The 17,594-nt window shown below is 39.2% G+C and overlaps 1 protein-coding gene across 6 annotated transcripts in view; it reads right to left on the reverse strand.

Annotated features, from left to right (window-relative positions):
- The window catches only part of INPP4B (inositol polyphosphate-4-phosphatase type II B), an 830,315-nt gene that overhangs the window by 209,789 nt on the left and 602,932 nt on the right, over nucleotides 1-17,594 (reverse strand). For all 6 annotated transcript variants that reach the window (XM_004768442.3, XM_004768441.3, XM_004768440.3 and 3 more), the window contains one exon: nucleotides 5,664-5,775. In XM_004768442.3, coding sequence (XP_004768499.1) covers nucleotides 5,664-5,775 — 112 coding nt within the window. The remainder of the gene's footprint in view (nucleotides 1-5,663; nucleotides 5,776-17,594) is intronic.

The raw sequence follows: 17,594 nt of genomic DNA on the forward strand, positions 1-17,594 counted from the left end.
ATTCACCTCATCAACTCATCTTCATTTCTGCCTTGAATCTTTGCAATGAAGAGGCTCCATTCTTCTGTCCTTGCTTCTTTTCAGGCCATACTCAACACAACAGCCAGGACAGTCCTCTTAAAACATGAATCAGATCATTTTACACCTGTAGTCAAAAACCCTCAACTGTCTTTTCACCTAGCTCAGAGTCTCGTGGTCCATAAGGGAGTATACAATCTGTCTTCCCTGCCTATGGACCTTATCCTCAACTCCTTCCACTCTCCTTTTCAACCCCCAGTTCCAGTCATTAGAGACATGCTGCCACCTCAGGGTCTTTGCCCCTGCTGTTAACTCTACCTAGAATTCGTGTTCCTCTCAGATGCCCATTTCTTGCTCCCTTATTTCCTGCGTGTTTCAGTTCAGATATCACATCACCAGTGAGTCAGTCCTTGAACACCCAGCATAAAATGGTCACAGCCCACACTCTCTAGTCCTTGTACCCTTATTTTTTTGACGGCATATAGTTCCATCTGATCAACAATACATTACTTGCTTATTTTGTTATTGTTTAATTCCCTAGAAGGCAGCATCTGTGTCTAGTTGGTTCACTGCTGAACATCGAGAACCTGGTAGACTGCCTAGAACACAGAAGGCAGTATTGTTTGATAAATGAATGATGAATATTACATGTCTGCAAATATAAAGTAAGTTAAGTTAGTTATATGATTTTCACTTCTGTATTTGGGAAAAATAAAGTGATGGAACTTTTCAAGATGGTCCTTAGCTCCCCTAGGATTCTACCTTTTCCCTGACCACGGCTAATGAATATTCGATTAAACACCACTTCAAAATATGGGCACTAAATGACCTGAGAAGAGCCATGAAATACTAGTCAGGTCAGGCTCGTAGTAAAAATAAGATGTATATTACTCTACTAATACCATCTCTTTCACCGTCATAAATACATAAGGCTTTTCTTTCCTTCTGCAGAAATCACCACTAATTTGGTCATTGGTACAGTGCCATGTGCCACATTCAAATATAATAAATACAGTAAACAAAAGGGGGAGACAAGGTAGGAGCTAAATTCAGCCCCAGCAGAGCCTCAGTAGAGGATGTCTGTTAACAATCCCCCTCCCCTGACAAGAAGCCAAGTGCCCTCTGTGGCAGGGCAGAGCGGAGGGCAATGGCCATCTCACTAGATCCTGTTGGCTGTTACTTACATTGGTTTTCCTATCTATCACCTGATTTGATCATTTTCCTTTTTCATTTTTCTTTCTGTAGCAGCATATTTTTTTCTTGACTCTTTAATTGAAAGGTTGTTTTTAAAAAAGTTTCTTCCTCTTTCCTTCATAATTCTGCACTCTTTCCTGCATCCTCTCTCTAGTTTTTATTTATGGACCAATTAGTTTATATGCAGCCAAATTTTATCCTTTCTCGGAGACAAATTTGGATTTTATTTCTTCCAGGTAAAATTGATGTCATTTACTCATTCACTCATTTTTCCTGTGCTAGGCTCTATCCTAGGCACCAGGGAGAAGGGTAAAGGAGCGAACAAAATAGAAAAATACCTTTCTCTCATGGAATTTAATTTTAGTGAGGGAAATAGACAATAAATGAGATAAATAAAATATATGTGAGATTGGACAGTGGTAGGTACAAAATACAAAAATGATGTAGAGAAAGGAGATAGAATGTTTCCAGTAGGCATGACAATTTGGGATATAGGGCAGAGAAGGCAGAGTGAGAAGGTCACAGTTTGCAAAAAAAAAAAAAAGACTAAAAGGAAGTGGGGGAATGAAGCACATATTTACCCCGGGGAAAATGCTAAAAAGGCAGATGGAAAAACAAAGTGAAAGACCTGAGTTGGAAATGCACCTGGAATGTTTAATAGACAGCCAAGAAATGAATGAGGCTGGATGGAAGTGAGCAAAGAACAGGAGTAGAGGATGAAGAAAGTAATGGTGGCCGACACTCGCAGACTTTAAGTAGGTCCCCGAAAGGATTTAGGTTTATACTTTCAGGGAGTTGAGAAGCCACTGGAGGAATGAAATATTCCGTGTTACATTTTAATAAGTGCTCTGCTGAGAAGAGACTATGATGATGGGGGGCGTTGGGAAGGAGGAAGAAGGGACATTTAAGAGACCACCATAAACACGTATGTGACAGACAATGCTGTAAGAGGGAAGGGTTCAAACTGGGTTCTGGATATATTAAAAGTCAAAATCAACAGGATTTGCTGACATACTCACTATGCCTATGAGAGGAAGAAATGAGTCAAAGATAATTCCAAAATGTGAAAAAAAAAAATTGGATACCTAATGCAACATTTCACTTATTATATGAACTTTGTAAAATGTCCACATTACTGTTTCTCTTGTGAATTTTTCTTTCTCTAGCTATGTGATTTTAACACTTTGTCTTCTATCAGTATGTATGTCCAAGTCAAATAAAACTTTGAGTGGGGCATCTGGGTGGCTCAGTCCCTTAAGCGTCCAACTGTTGGTTTCCATTCAGGTCATGATCTCAGCATCGTGGGATCCAGCCTTGCATCAGGCTCTGTGCTCAGCAGGGGGTCTCCTTGAGATTTTTCTCTCTCTTCTGCCCTCCCCCACCCCAAACCACTTGCTTGCCTCTCTACCTTTCTCTCACTTTCTAAAACATAAATAAAATCTTAAAAAAAAAAAAAAGGCTTGAACCAGTGTGGTATGGTGAGTGACCTTCTGAACCATCTTTCTTGATGAGAACTGTATCATAACAATATGATTTAAGGAAACAAGTAAATTAATGTGAGAGAACAGAACTTGGCTTTTCATTTATATTTTATTCCAGGCTCTGGAGGTTTTATGAGATTAAAGATTCAAATATATTTACATCAGGGATATTGTTCGAAACTGGATTGTGTTCCTCAAAATTCATTCTGCTGAAGCCCCAACACCCAATGTGACTGGATTTGGAGACAGCCTTTATGGAGGGAATGAAAGATCAAGAAGATGATGAAAGTGGGGCTCTAATCCTATTGGGCTGGTGTCCTTACAAAAAGAGGAAGAGACACCAGAGCTCACTGGCTGTCTCTGTGCTCATGTGCCAAGGAAAGGCCATGTGAGGACACAGAAGGAAGTTTGCATGCCAGGAAGGGAGCCTTCACCAGGAACAAAGTCATCTGGTATATTGACCTGGCACTCCCTGGCCTCCAGAACTGTGATAAAATACATTTTTGTTGTTTAAGCCATTCAGTCTGTGGTATTTTATTATTATGGAAGCCTAAGCTGATTAAAACAGGTACTATAATCTTCTACCTACTTCAATTTATGCCACCAATGACATGTGTCACTCACCCACATGACTGGTGCTAACAGTTTCATTTCTTTCTCGTCCATTCATATAAACTGCAGAGAGTAGTGTTGTTTTACAAATAACCTCAATCTTGGGGCACCTGGGTGGCTCAGTGGGTTAAGCCTCTGCCTTCGGCTTAGGTCATGATCTCAGGGTCGTGGGATCGAGCCCCGCATCAGGCTCTCTGCTCAGCAGGGAGCCTGCTTTCTCCTTTCTCTCTCTGCCTGCCTCTCTGCCTACTTGTGATCTCTCTCTCTGTCATATAAATAAATAAAATATCTTTAAAAAAAATAACCTCAATTTCAGTCCCTTTGTCTTGTCCTGTGTTTCAGTCATTCACTAATTTCAGGACTTCAGTCACCATTAGGAGATTGTGTTAATACACTTCATAGAGATTTTGATTAAGCAGATCTGCAAAGGAGTTTGCGTGCATCTATCAAACACTCCAGAAAATTCTGATAACTCTTGTGAAACACGGAGATAAAGTTATTCCCACATAATTCTCCTAAATTTTGTGCACAGTGGACCTTATTACATGTTCTTCATGAATTATGAAGATTCTGAAGGCTTGCCAACAGAGTTTATTATAACTTCATAAAAAATTCGCAAAAGGTCAATGTTTACTAAGAACCCAGACAGGACAGAACTAACACCAACAATGATTGATATGTTTATCATTTTAGTCAATTTATGACTCGTACATGGTACATGCTGACACTGCCACCTCCTATTTCTACAACAGTTCAGTTAAGTCTTTTTAAGTTCACATTTCTAAGTCATAAACATTATGTGGGGCTTTGATGGGGCATATTCCTGGGTGTCAAGTTCTCTGTTTATGAAAAGAGTCTGATTCAATTTGCACTGCCTCATAATAGCAACACAGTAAAGGAGTCAGGGGGTGAAAATAGAGACGTGACTAGTAATAGATTGGGAGCAGTCAGAATAGGCCTGTGTTGAAATGGGAAGTGTTTCTGCTACTGGTCTCCTGGCATACTGCCACAGGTCTAGGCAGTCTTGTCTGTCTATTTTTATACTCAGTCTGCCACTTGGCCTCCAAATCTTTCCTCCTTAATCTTGATGCAAGCATTCATGCAGTGATGACTAATACCCATTTTATACAGAACTCCAAAGGAAAGAGGGATCGAATGAAGGGGTCCCACAATTGGGGACTCAGAAGCACACATCCTAAGAGCCACCACTGGTGTTCTGAATATACAAACCTTGAGAGGGTCTGCTGCAAAACTCAGGACAGCCCTCCCTTTGTCAGGCAAACTGATTCAAACTTTGAGCCTCATAGTGAGGTTCTCAGGAACCTCACTATGCTCTGGGGGAGAGCAGGGGAACAGAGAACAGTAAGGCTTGGGCCAGCAGACCATACCTTAGCTTATTCTGGGGCAAGAACAATATTCTTTTGAAGGGCCATCTTAGATTTCTTTTGTAAAGTCAGTATTTGTTGTGTTAGAGAAACACCATTTCCCATGTAGATGTTTCCTCAGCACCCAAAATCAAATACGCTCCCAGATAAGGGCCACTAAGCCAGAAAGTAAGCCCCTAAAGGCCTTATCATTAGAAAATATTCCTTTATTAAAAGGTAGGAATTACAGTGTATATACAAAATCTTTCCTGAAAAGATGCAGTTTTAAGTCCCTCCCCTGTGGCTCAGTAAAGTAGGCAATTGCATTCCTAAGACAGGAATTTAGGTTAATACTTATATCAAGTTTCTCTTTCTTAGAGAAAAGAAAGGAGAAGTCCTGGACACATATTGATATGCACTGGGACCTTTATGCTCAGCTTCAAGGAAGCCACTTCACCTCCAGCTGGTGTCGCCCCTCCTCCAAAGCTGTCCCCGCTGCTTGGTGCTATTTCTTACTTCTCTCTCGGCAGTTTCATAAGGTGCAGCATTGTTAAATCTGTGCTCCTTCCCATACAAATGAAATCTAAACTCAAATTGCATCTCTTTCTAAAGAGTTTTGAGAGTGGAGAAGCGGTGACTTTTGGCAACAGCCCTCCCAGAATCTTCTGTGCAGCTTACTGTAGGGTTAATTAGGGCAGAATGCAGCAGTGATCAATACTTTTGTTCCAGTTGAGAGGAGTCAGTGTCAACAGGGTGGCGGGGGGCAAAGAAGAGGTGTTTCTGAATGGCGCCTGGCTTTGCATAGTTCCTTGCAAATAGACCCTCTGGTTCAGCAGATGAAGCCTACTTAGAGCACTTCAGTTCCAGAGCTGATTTCTCATTTGGCTTTCGAATAATGACATTTCATAGTGCACAGGGTTGTTGATGATTCTGGCATCTGGCAAAACTGATCACTTCTAATTTAATGTGTGCATTGAGCTGACTGAGACCCTACCTTTTGTCCCTGCACATCTGTGGTGATGTGGTCGGCTTCCCCATCCTCAATCTCCCCCATCTTCACGACACTGACTTCTATGGTGCCAACAACTTTGCCACCATCTGAAGTTCTGCAACCAAAAATAAATGAAATGGAAAGGTAAGCATCTTCTCTCTCCTTAAAGTATGCTCAAACATGTTTGTTTTCTAAAACCACAAATATTGCTCTTTACCTTCATTAGTTTTAATGAAACAGATGTATTTTTAAAACATTCAAACATGTTAATAGTGTTGTTGTTGTTTTTAATTAAAAACAAAAACAAAAACCTGGTTAACCACGAGTTTATGAGGTAAGTGCATGGACTGTCAAAGCTACCTCAGGGCGGTGAAACCTCTTACAGGCTCTTAGAAGCAGGCACAGATATCATGCGTCGGTGTCCTGTTTGGCAACATCATATCCCCACAACAGCATAAACCATGGATCTCCTCTACCAAGTGTATGGGATGTTGTGTACATCAGTTAAAGAAACCACAGCTGGGGGGCCTGGGAGGCTCAGTCTGTTAAGTGTCTGCTTGAGGCTCAGGTCATGATCCTAGGGGCCTGGGATAAAGCCCCACATTTGGCTCCCTGCTCAGTGGGGAGCCTGCTTCTACTTCTCCCATTGCCCCTGCTTGTGCACTCTCACTTTCTATCAAGTAAGTAAAATCTTAAAAAAAAAAAAAAAAAAAAAAAAAAGAAGAAGAAAAAGAAAAATAGAAAAAATAGAAAAAAATATAAACATCCCTATATTCCTTTCTGACTGGCCATCGGCCACAAAATCTGATTCTGTGCCTTTTCCCTAACACCATTTTTATTCCTAAGACACTACGTAAAGGAGGTTCTCTCCCAGCAAACATAAGAAAAGTAATGTATATGCAGAGCAGAAGTTAACCAGAGATAATTTAGTACGACCCTTTACTTCATCAGATAAAGAATCAGAGACTCGGGGCGCCTGGGTGGCTCAGTGGGTTAAGCCGCTGCCTTCGGCTCAGGTCATGATCTCAGAGTCCTGGGATCGAGTCCCGCATCGGGCTCTCTGCTCAGCAGAGAGCCTGCTTCCCTCTCTCTCTCTCTGCCTGCCTCTCCATCTACTTGTGATTTCTCTCTGTCAAATAAATAAATAAAATCTTTAAAAAAAAAAAAAAAGAATCAGAGACTCAAAAACATGGAAAGAATCAACTAAGGTAACCAAATGGCAAAATGGGAAATCCGAGTTTCGATCTTTTTCACATATATGGGTCATTGAAAAACTATTTAATGATAATGGTTATTTTATTATTAAGCTTTTCATCTTCATTATAATTGTCAACATATGAATTTTCTGGTGAACAACAATGAAATATAAAAATAAAATGAATAACCATTAAGATTCTCTATGTTCATTTCCTGGGCAAGAAAATATACAGAATAAATGGGGCCATCATAACATGGGAGAATTGTGAGACATACTGATATTTTCCCCTTGACTCTCATTTTGAAGATAGACAGCAAGCCACTCCATAGGTATGACATTTTGCCATAACTTCTTTCTTAGGCTAATTGATTAATATTAGAAATGTGATACTTAATTTTTTTTTCTTTTTCTGAAATTTATTTTTAATTGGGATACAAATGGTGTCTTTCTTACAACCAATTTCTTCTAAATGTCACTATTTTGTCATTCAAGATGTCAGAAAAGAGGATTAGGAAAATTTGTATCAAGTATTTTTCCAAAATGCTCATTAAAATAATGAATACACTAGGTGAAAAGGAAACCAAATTATGTTATTAGATCATGGCAGGTTTTTCTCAAAATATAGAAAGCATAAATTAAAACACACCTTTTAAATTATGCTTTTAAGGAAGCTGAAATAGGAAAATTCTGGTGACATATGCATACCTACTGTCATAATGTAATCAAATAAAAAACTGTGTACATAGAAAAAGAAAGTGCTTTCTTGTTAAAATGAAGATTTCTTATTAAAATATGAAATATTATGCTTTTGATGACTTACAAACCAATGGAAATCATCATATTGACTCGATTATTTGCAATTAATATAGAAACTTTAAATATTCATCACAAACATGTGTATATAGATGACACTATATGATGTTGTAAAACACTGCATTAGCTCCAATTCTGGGGTAGCTTATTCATTATACCATTTTCCCACTGGGAAATGAAGTAATAACTTGTCATAAATCATGATGTGACTTAACTCTGTACAATTATTTAGTACCTAATAAATAAAGACTTTAATAAGAGCTCTCATTGTCACTACTAATAGCTTTTTCTAGAGGTTTGCAGTTTCTTTTTCCCCCAAGCTGATCATCAATAACAATTACGCGTATCTTTTACTTCTTGTAGGAGTTGCTTAAAAATTTTTGCTTGAACAAATTGAGCTAGAGTCATTTTTAGGAATGCAAACTTATGTATAACTTGCTAAATTTTTTCACTGAATTGAATCAAACAATGCCCTAATGATTTGAAACAGAAGGTAGGCTTTTCAGAGTCTCTCCAGGCCTAGGTTATAAACCAATACATGCCACGGTGGTTAAAAGTGTGCACTCGAGAGTTTGGCCTCCCTGCTAGCTGCATGACCCTGGGCAAAGAACTTAACCCACATGGAACTTCATTTGTAAGGATTAAATTGTGGCATGATTGGTGTAAAGTGCTCAGTACTTTACTCATCACTCTTTCCAGCCCTCATCTTCATCCTAGTAGCAGAACAGTGCTAATAGTGCTAGTCACAGCAGCAGCATCAATAGACTTTCTATGTCATGAATTATAAGATATTTGATTTTAAAGATTTTATTTATTTTTTTTATTTTGACAGAGAAACATCAAAAGTAGGCAGAGTGGCAGGCAGAGGGAACGGGAGAAGCAGGCTCTCCACGGAGCAGGGAGCCCAATGCGGGACTCGATCCTAGAACCCTGGGATCATAACCTGAGCCAAAGGCAGCCATTCAACTAACTGAGTCATTCTCTCCAGAAATTTTATTAGAATATGCATCTAAGTCTATAGTAAAATATTATAGGATCTCAAGTTTCATTTATTTTTTTTTAAAGATTTTATTTATTTATTTATTTTAAAGAGAAAATGAGAGAGAGAGAGCACAAGAGAGGGGAGGATCAGAAAGAGAAGCAGGCTCCCCACCGAGCAGGGAAGGGAGCCAGATGCGTGACTGGATCCTGGGACTCTGAGATCATGACTTGAGCTGAAGGCAGTCACTTAATCAACTGAGCCACCCAGCCGCCCCAAAAACTTCATTTCAAACAATGATTGCATGTTCATTAAAGATACAGAGACTTAGTAATAACAGATATTATGAAGCTTACATACCTAGCAGTGCAAACAATACAAGTTTGTATCAATTACAATGCGGCTGTATCTTTCAAAGTTTTAAGCAACATACTATGGGAGCGAGCTTCTGAACTATAGCTCTGTCTAGTCCTGTTAAACCAATTATATGGGGGGGCTCTTGGATGGCTCAGTTGTTGGGCATCGCCTTTGACTTGGATCATGATCCTGGGGTCCTGGGATCGAGCCTTGCATCTGGCTTCCCGCTCTGCAGAATAATAATATTCTTATATAATAATTATAATAATGATAAAAAATATTAATGAATCTTTAAAAACAAAACAAAACACAAGGATAACAACAAAAACACCACAATTATCTAGGGCCCCTGGGTGGCTCAATCCATTAAGCAGCTGCCTTCAGTCCTGTCCTCTTCATGGAATCCTAGGCGCAAGTCCCACATCAGGGAGCCTGATGTGCTGAGCAGGGAGTCTGCTTCTCTTTCTGCCCTTCGCTCTGCTTGTGCTCTCTCTCTCTCAAATAAATAAATAAAATCTTTTACAAAATTATCTGAATATTTTTAAAATAATTTTAATGCCTTTGGGCAGAGCAGCAGACAGAGGGAGAGGGAGAAGCTTCATTTTATCTTCATTTTGTCTTCTGTAGGTTACCACTTATTCCCAGAGTGGAATCAAAACAGGGAGCTTGCTTAATCTAGTGATCCTAGAATGATTCTAATTTTTTTTTTTCCCAAAACCATTTTGGATAGGGAGTTTTGGCTACCCTAAAACATGTCTCTTCATCTGAGATTTGTGGAGACAAAATGGGGAATCCAAGTTATAACTAAAGAGCTGAATCCAAGACACCCAAAAGCACGGTTCATCCCGGCAAGGGACTGGAACATAAAACATGGAAGCTGTTTTCTATTTATCCTGCAACAATTTAACACACACAAAGTACGGATATTCAACACTTCTTTTCAGTCAGGAAAGTCAAGTTTGAAGTATGTATTTCATGCTTCCAAAGGGTGTTTCAAAGGTGATTTCCTACAAATTAAGAAAAAAAAAATCAGGGACACCTGGGTGGCTCAGTGGGTTAAGCCGCTGCCTTTGGCTCAGGTCATGATCTCAGGGTCCTGGGATCCAGTCCCACATCGAGCTCTCTGCTCAGCGGGGAGCCTGCTTCCCTCTCTCTCTCTCTCTGCCTGCCTCTCTGTCTACTTGTGATCTTTCTCTGTCAAATAAATAAATAAAATATTTTTTAAAAAATCATTCTTAAATGCTTAATTATGCCTTCAATGTATCACCCATCAAGGATGGGGGGGTAGTAATAACAGCTTAACCATTAATCATCACTAATATTCTGAATTTAGTGGAAATCATCATATCTACACGAAAGATATGTGGAAGAGATGCCTGGGCTAGGAATCAGGAAATCCAAGTACTACTTCCAGCTCAGCCACTAACTAGCTATGTGACCAAAGACGTAACACTTCAGATCTCTGATTTCAGTCTCCTTTGCTGGAAAATGAAGAGTTGGTCTCTAGCAGCTCTTATACAGTATCAGCACTCATGTGCACTGCTCTCATTGCTCCTGTGCTTCCATCATCTGCTTCTATCACAGACGCCACAAGCCATCATGGACCGATACAACCTCAGGAAAGAGCTCAGGTATAGTCCAGCCTCCCCTCACTTCTCAGCTTCCCATCCTTCCTTCCCCACAAACAAACCAAACAAGCCAAAGGCATGCCGAACCGGGGAGGTGACTAAACACTTAGAGTCAAATAAAAGGGCTGGTTTTTCTTTTAATAGCCAATGGATACATATATACTCGACTACCATTATGACACAGCATCTTGGCATTTATACAAAGGTACAGATTTGACTGAACCCAGCCTCAAAAGTGATTTTACACACGTTCCTAGCCATTTATGTGGCAATAAGAATAGGCTGCAGTAATAAATAACCATTTCAATCTACATGAACAACAGCAGCAAAAAACTGCCATTTCAGAACCTGACAGATCATTAGCACTATTTAATGCAGAAAGCTGTAAGAGAACTAAAAGATGACTAGTTCACGGCTGATACAGTATTTCTTTCAATCACAACATCGAAGTTTCTAATTAAACTTGGGAAATACAGTAGTCCCCCTTATCCCTGGTTCTGCTTCTCAGTGTCACCTTCTGATTCTCAGTTACCTGTGCTCGACAGAAGAAGTTCTAACATATCACTGGAAAACAAACAGTTGCCTAACGCTATGTCACAACACCTCTGTCATTCACCTCACGTCATCTCATCATATAGGCATTTATCATCTCATATCATCTCAAGAAGAAGGGTGAGTGCAGTAAGCTATTTTGAGAGAGAGAGAGAGAGACCAAATTCACATGGCTTCTATTATGATACATTGTCACAATTGTTCTAAATTATTGTTGTTAATCTTTTCCTGTGCCTAACCCATGAATTAAACTTTATCGCAGGTAGGTATGAATAGGAAAAAAAAATAGTATATATAGGATTTGATACTATCCACAATCTCCACTGGAGGTCTTGTAAGGGAGGAGGGCTATTGTCCACCTAAATATTTAACCATGCCAACAAGATGGAAGACGAAGTAGCAGAAATTTTCAGCAACACAAAGCTGTTCTCCCTTTCACTCAGATTTTCAGCATACAGAGTAGATTAGTGATTAAGGTTCTTCAAAATCTGCCTTTAAAATAACTCCCCTAATGGCTTCTAATGAAATATTCAACCTCACGGGCTGAAACATACCAACATTTTTAGAGGACTGAATGAAAGGAGGTGTAAAACAGTCTCCTAACAAAGAATAATTCCTCACCACCTCCTATACCATTCTTACTAGAGCGAAAAGAAAAGGAAAAAAAACACAACACAAAACAAAACCTCTGGAAACGTTAAAGAGCAACATGCAAATAACTGTTCTGTTTTGGAAATGCCACAGAGATGCAAACCAACAAATGACTCTAAACATCCAGGGAGAAACCATCATTAGCATTGTCAGTTTTTGTGCATATAAAGTAGTCTTGGTGCTAGGCACAGGAATCTTCAGCTGTGAGACATGCCTTGTATTTAAACTGTCTAGACATGTACCTGTAAAATACAGATCTCACTGGGGCAGGAAAATAAACAAAGGTCATAGGTGAACAAATGGAATTAGTGAGTGCGTGAGTGCACCCTGATGATCTTTCTGGTGAATGCATTTACCGGCAATGCTAGATTTACTTAGGGCTCAAAGACGTGAGAGTTCCATTAAGTATGTATAACTAAGCACACCTCTATTCTGGCTGAAATTCATAAATGTCAGAAGCCCTATAATACTTTCAAACTCATACTCAAATAAAACTTTCAGTAGTTCTTCACATTATAGCTTATGCACTCTGAATTTTTTCCCTGGTTTTCTCCTCCATGCTCATTATGAGCCCTCTTTCAGACATTCTATCCACTATTCAACCATCCTTTCTACAAGGATCCATCTTAAGTCTCTACCCCTAGTCTGTCCTCATTTCCTGACCTAGAACTCCAAACTCCTTTTGTCCTGATATTTTATATTCTATAAGCTTGAGACTTAACTCTCCCTTCAAATCCAACTCACTCACACCAAGAGCATATCATTTTCCAAAGACCACCACCGCCAAAGAACCTTCCATCTTCACCCATGCCTTGTCCCTACCTTCCAAGGTGTCACCAAGCCCTGCTGACTAGCCCCCTACAATGTCTCTTGCATATGTCCCTTCACGATGGCAACATCCCAATCAGTTCTGTCACTTCTTACTACCCTTGAAGAATCTACTTCCACCTTCCAGGGACATTCTTTTCCATTCCATCCATGTCAGGTTTTCCTCTTAAAGCATCCCTGCCACTGTATTATTTTCTTTCCTCTATTAAAAGTCCTTAGGAGTTGTCTAATGCCTACACAGAGACACTGAAATACAGCCTGTCTTTCAAGGCCTTATATCAAGACTTGTCAAGGGTTTTGGGCAGCTCAATAGTTTTGGTCTGAACTGATCCATGCCAATGTACACACCATTAAATAATGAAGGATGGCTTGGCCAAAAATGCAGTGAACTTTGAGTAACAAAGGCTTTGGTTACTCTATAGTAAATAGCGGTGTGACCGTGAGCCGGCAATGCAGCACCTCTAAAGATGTCCTAGTTATAAAATATGAACAAACAAAACCATCTTACTTATCTCACAAGATTGATGTGGCTAAAAACAAAGGATCTTAGATATAAGTGCAAGAATGCTTTAACGTATGGTAATGATTACTACAGCTATATAGTCTGGGTCGCAGAGCTTCACGAGCACATCACAAATATATTGGCTATCAGTTTTCAGCCTAACTGGTAAACAGGGTCTTCTTTATTGCTAAAAATAGTACTATTCAAATATAAATAATTATCCCAATACAAATAAATTGTTAAAGCACATCTTTCAAGGGGCGCATGGACAACTCAGTCGGTTGAGCATATGACTTTTGCTCTGGTCGTGATCGATCCCAGGGTCCTGGGATTAAGCCTCCTGGTGGGCTCCCTGCTCAGCAGGGGGTCTGCTTGTCCCTCTCCTCTGCCCCTGCTTGTGCTCTCTCTCCCACTCACTCTCTCTCAAATAAATAAATACAGTCTTTAAAAAAAAGCACATCTTTGCCTCCTCATGTGTCTATTAAATAAGTAAATGTGGTAAGTTATATTTGGAAACTTGATTCAGTGTAAATATGAAGTATAAACTCTTTAAATTATAGACATATCCTTTAAGTGAGGTGAGAAAACAAGATTGGCGCCTTGTAAATGCATTCGTCAGGATTCGTAGGCAACCCAAATTACATAAAATTAATAGGATGCCATGGTCTGCCCATTGGTACGTAAAAGTACTGCAGGTAGAACAAGTAAGCACACGCTACTCTCCTGCATCCGCTGAATGCAGTATAAAACCCAGATGGATGCACAGACTCAAAGTAAATAGTACCAGGCATATTGTGGGTAGATCAGAATTTTAGATACCACTGAACCAGCCGTGAGTTCACTCCTTTCCCCAAGTGTCGTTCCCAATCTGTACTCAATAAAGCCCCAAGCCTAGGGATGGGCAATGGGGTAAACAGATAGAGCTTCAGAAGAAGCCCTCAAATTCTGGCACAAAGAACAGAAAAGGGGGTTCCTAAGGAATTTCCAGAGGAATTGGGAAATAACTTTTCTTTTTTCCACTCTCTCATGTCCCAGCCTCCAAATAATCCAGTGGTGGCATTGGGGAGGAATTGCAGGAGCCTAAAATGATGAAAGAGGGAAAGTCTCCTCTCTGGAATTGAGACCCTAAGGGTGTAGGGCGAATCCCTGCTACCTCTCTCTTTTCTCCTGCTTCTTCGCCTCAGAAGAGGGTGCAGTTGCATAGCAGAAGGAAGAAAATAAACCCCAAGCTTTCTGGCTGGAACATCTAAAAGGGAAGCCACAGGAAACAGGAACATGCCAGGGAGGGTGTGAAGAGGAAGGAGTTCAAGAAAGGGACTTCTTTACATTGTTCATAAATACCCGGCCACCTCAAGCTGTGCTTGCACGACTCTAAGTAGCTTATCAGAGACTTTGGAGAAATAATTTATGGACTGGACCATCCCCCCAGGTCCCACACTGTCACCTGAGTGACAAGGATGAAGGACAGGTTCTAATGATACCACAAAAGCTTGGAAAATATAAATGATATTGAAATTATTGTACTAAGTTTCACAGACACAATTTCAACTCACCAATAATCTGGCAATGAACAACTGGAAACTGAAATTTTCAAAAAGAGTATCATTTATGGTAGATCCAAACAAAGTGCTTAAGTGCAAAAATGTCTAAAATTTATATGCTGAAAACTACAGATGCTGTTGGAAGAAACCAAAGATCTAAATAAATGGCAAGACATGCCATGTTCAGGTATTGGAAGACTCAGCTCTATAGGGATGTCAGTTTTCCCCCAACTGATCTATAGATTTAATGTACTACTAATCAAAATCCCAGCAAGATTTTGGGAAGCTATTGATAAGCTAATTCAAAAGTTTTAAATAAGGGCAAAGAAATAGAATGGCCAGAGTAATTTTAAGAAAGAAAAGAAATGGAGCATTTGTACTTACTGATTTAAGACTTACAGTAAATCTACAGTAATCAAATTGTGTTGTGTTGGTGAAAGAGCAGATATAGTGTCAAATGAAACAATATAGCAGCAACACAACCAATTCTTTTTTGACAAGGTTACAGTCAATGCAATGGAAAAAGAGTAAGCAGTCTCTTTGACAAATGGTATTAAAATAATCAGATATCCATCTAAGGGGAAAAAATGACCCTTTGCTTAGATTTCACAATGGAAACAAAAGTTAAAATGATTCACAGATCTAAGTGTGAAACATAAAAAGTATAAAATTTTAAAAATAAATATAGGAGAAAATCTTCATAAATTGAGCTTAGTCAAAGTGTTCTTCAATATGGCACCGAAAGCATGATTTAAAAAAGAAATCAATATTTCATCAAAACTGATAACTTCTGCTCTGTGAAAGATAATGTTAGGGGCGCCTGGATGGCTCAGTGGGTTAAGCCTCTGCCTTCAGTGCAGGTCATGGTCTCAGGGTCCTGGGATGGAGTCCCGCATCGGGCTCTCTGCTCGGCGGGGAGCCTGCTTCCCTTTCTCTCTCTCTCTGCCTGCCTCTCTGCCTACTTGTGGTCTCTATTTGTCAAATTAATAAAATCTTAAAAAAAAAAAAAAAAGATAATGTTATGTGAATGAAAAGACAAGCTATTGACTAGAAAAAAATACTTGCAAATTATGTATCTGGCAAACAATTTGCTTCTAAAACTCATAAGGAGTCCTCAAAACTCAACAGCAAAAAAGGAAAAAAAAAAAAAAAGAACCCCCTAATTAATAAATGGGCAAGGTTGAACCAACATATCTCAAAAGGGGATATACAGATAGCAAATAAGCCATGGAAAATTTCTGAACATCATTGGTCAAAAATTAAAGTTTTATGGGATGCCACTATACACCTTAGAATGGCTAATGAGGATGAAGAGCCACTGAAACTCTCATATACTGCTGGTGGGAAAAATAGCAGATTGGGTTTTTAAACAACTCAACACACATGATATGACACAGATATTCCAATCATAAGTATTTACCCTAAAGAAATGAAAATTTAGAGTCATTGAAAAAACCTACAGATGAGTATTTTACCAGGTCCATTCATAGTCACCCCAAATTAGAAACAACCAGAACGTACTTTAATGGGAATGGTTAAATAAACTTTAATATAGCCATATTATGGAATACTACTCAGTAATTAAACAAACAAACAAAAAACTGTTGATACACATGACTTGGATGAATTTCAAAGGCATAAGACTGAGTGAGTGAGGCCAATCTCAAAAGGATATATAGTCTGTAATTCAATTTATATATCCTTCTGAAAAAGAAAGAGCTATGGTGATAGAGAACATAAATTGTGGTTGTATGGGTTGGAGTGGGTGGAGGCATGAATTAAAGGGGCCATAGGAGGGAGTTTCTCTGTGGTGAGAGAATAGTTCTATTTCCTGATTGTGTTGGTAGTTACAGGAATCTACACATCTACAACAATAAAAAGTCAATTTTTATGTGTGTTAATTTACAAATTATAATGAATGAGAAAGGACATAGCCATTTTCTCTGATAATGAATTAATAGCAAATAAAAACAGCCATTTAGTCTAGGAGTAGAGAATCCGAATCACTAAAAGGTTATTTCTAGGTGAATGAAATGTAATTTCTGGCAACATAGATTTGAAATGGCAGAGTCAAAGTGTCAATTTATCCCATGCTCTATACTTGCAAGACATCTGCTGACAGAGATGTGTCATATGAGAGAGAAAAGTTCACATGAACCATGGGACATTTCATCAAACTGGAGAGTAAGGTGCTCATGCAGGAAGTTCAGTGAATTTCCCAAGCCAATGGCCCCAATTCACGGAATGAATCTACCATCTAAAATTACTTACATTTAGACCCACAAAAGAGAAACTATTACTAAGGCTTTTTGTTGGTTCAATTTATTTTATTATATTTATTTGTCTGAATTTTTATTTTCAGTAAGAGAAAGAAAGAAAATTAAGAGGAAAAGAGCACCTATTAAGCAAAGACCATCGGAGGAGAAAGGAAATAATAGGGAGAAAAAACCCATAACAGGCTATGCTTAGATTGCTGGGGAAACCTGACTTAATGCAGACTTTTTTTTTAAAGCGTGCCTGTGCATGTGTGTGTGTGTGTGTATGTGTGTGTATTTATCTATTTACATTTTTGAGACCATTTTTTTCTCTTACTAAAAATAGACCTGCTCCTGGAGCAGCAACTCTTTACAAGAATGGTTTGTAAATGTCACTAAGCCAATCAAAATATTCTAAGAGGGGCACCTGGGTTGCTCAGGGGGTTAAGCCTCTGCCTTCGGCTCAGATTATGATCTCAGGGTCCTGGGATTGAGCCCTGCATTGGGCTCTCTGCTCACAGGGAGCCTGCTTCCTCCTCTCTCTCTCTCTGCCTGCCTCTCTGCCTACTTGTGATCTCTCTCTCTCTGTCAAATAAATAAATGCTAAAAAAATATTCTAAGACATTGTGA

Source organism: Mustela putorius, unplaced genomic scaffold (assembly GCF_011764305.1).
Source record: "Mustela putorius furo isolate JIRA1106 unplaced genomic scaffold, ASM1176430v1.1 tig00000083_pilon_pilon_pilon, whole genome shotgun sequence".
NCBI classification, from domain to species: domain Eukaryota; kingdom Metazoa; phylum Chordata; class Mammalia; order Carnivora; family Mustelidae; genus Mustela; species Mustela putorius.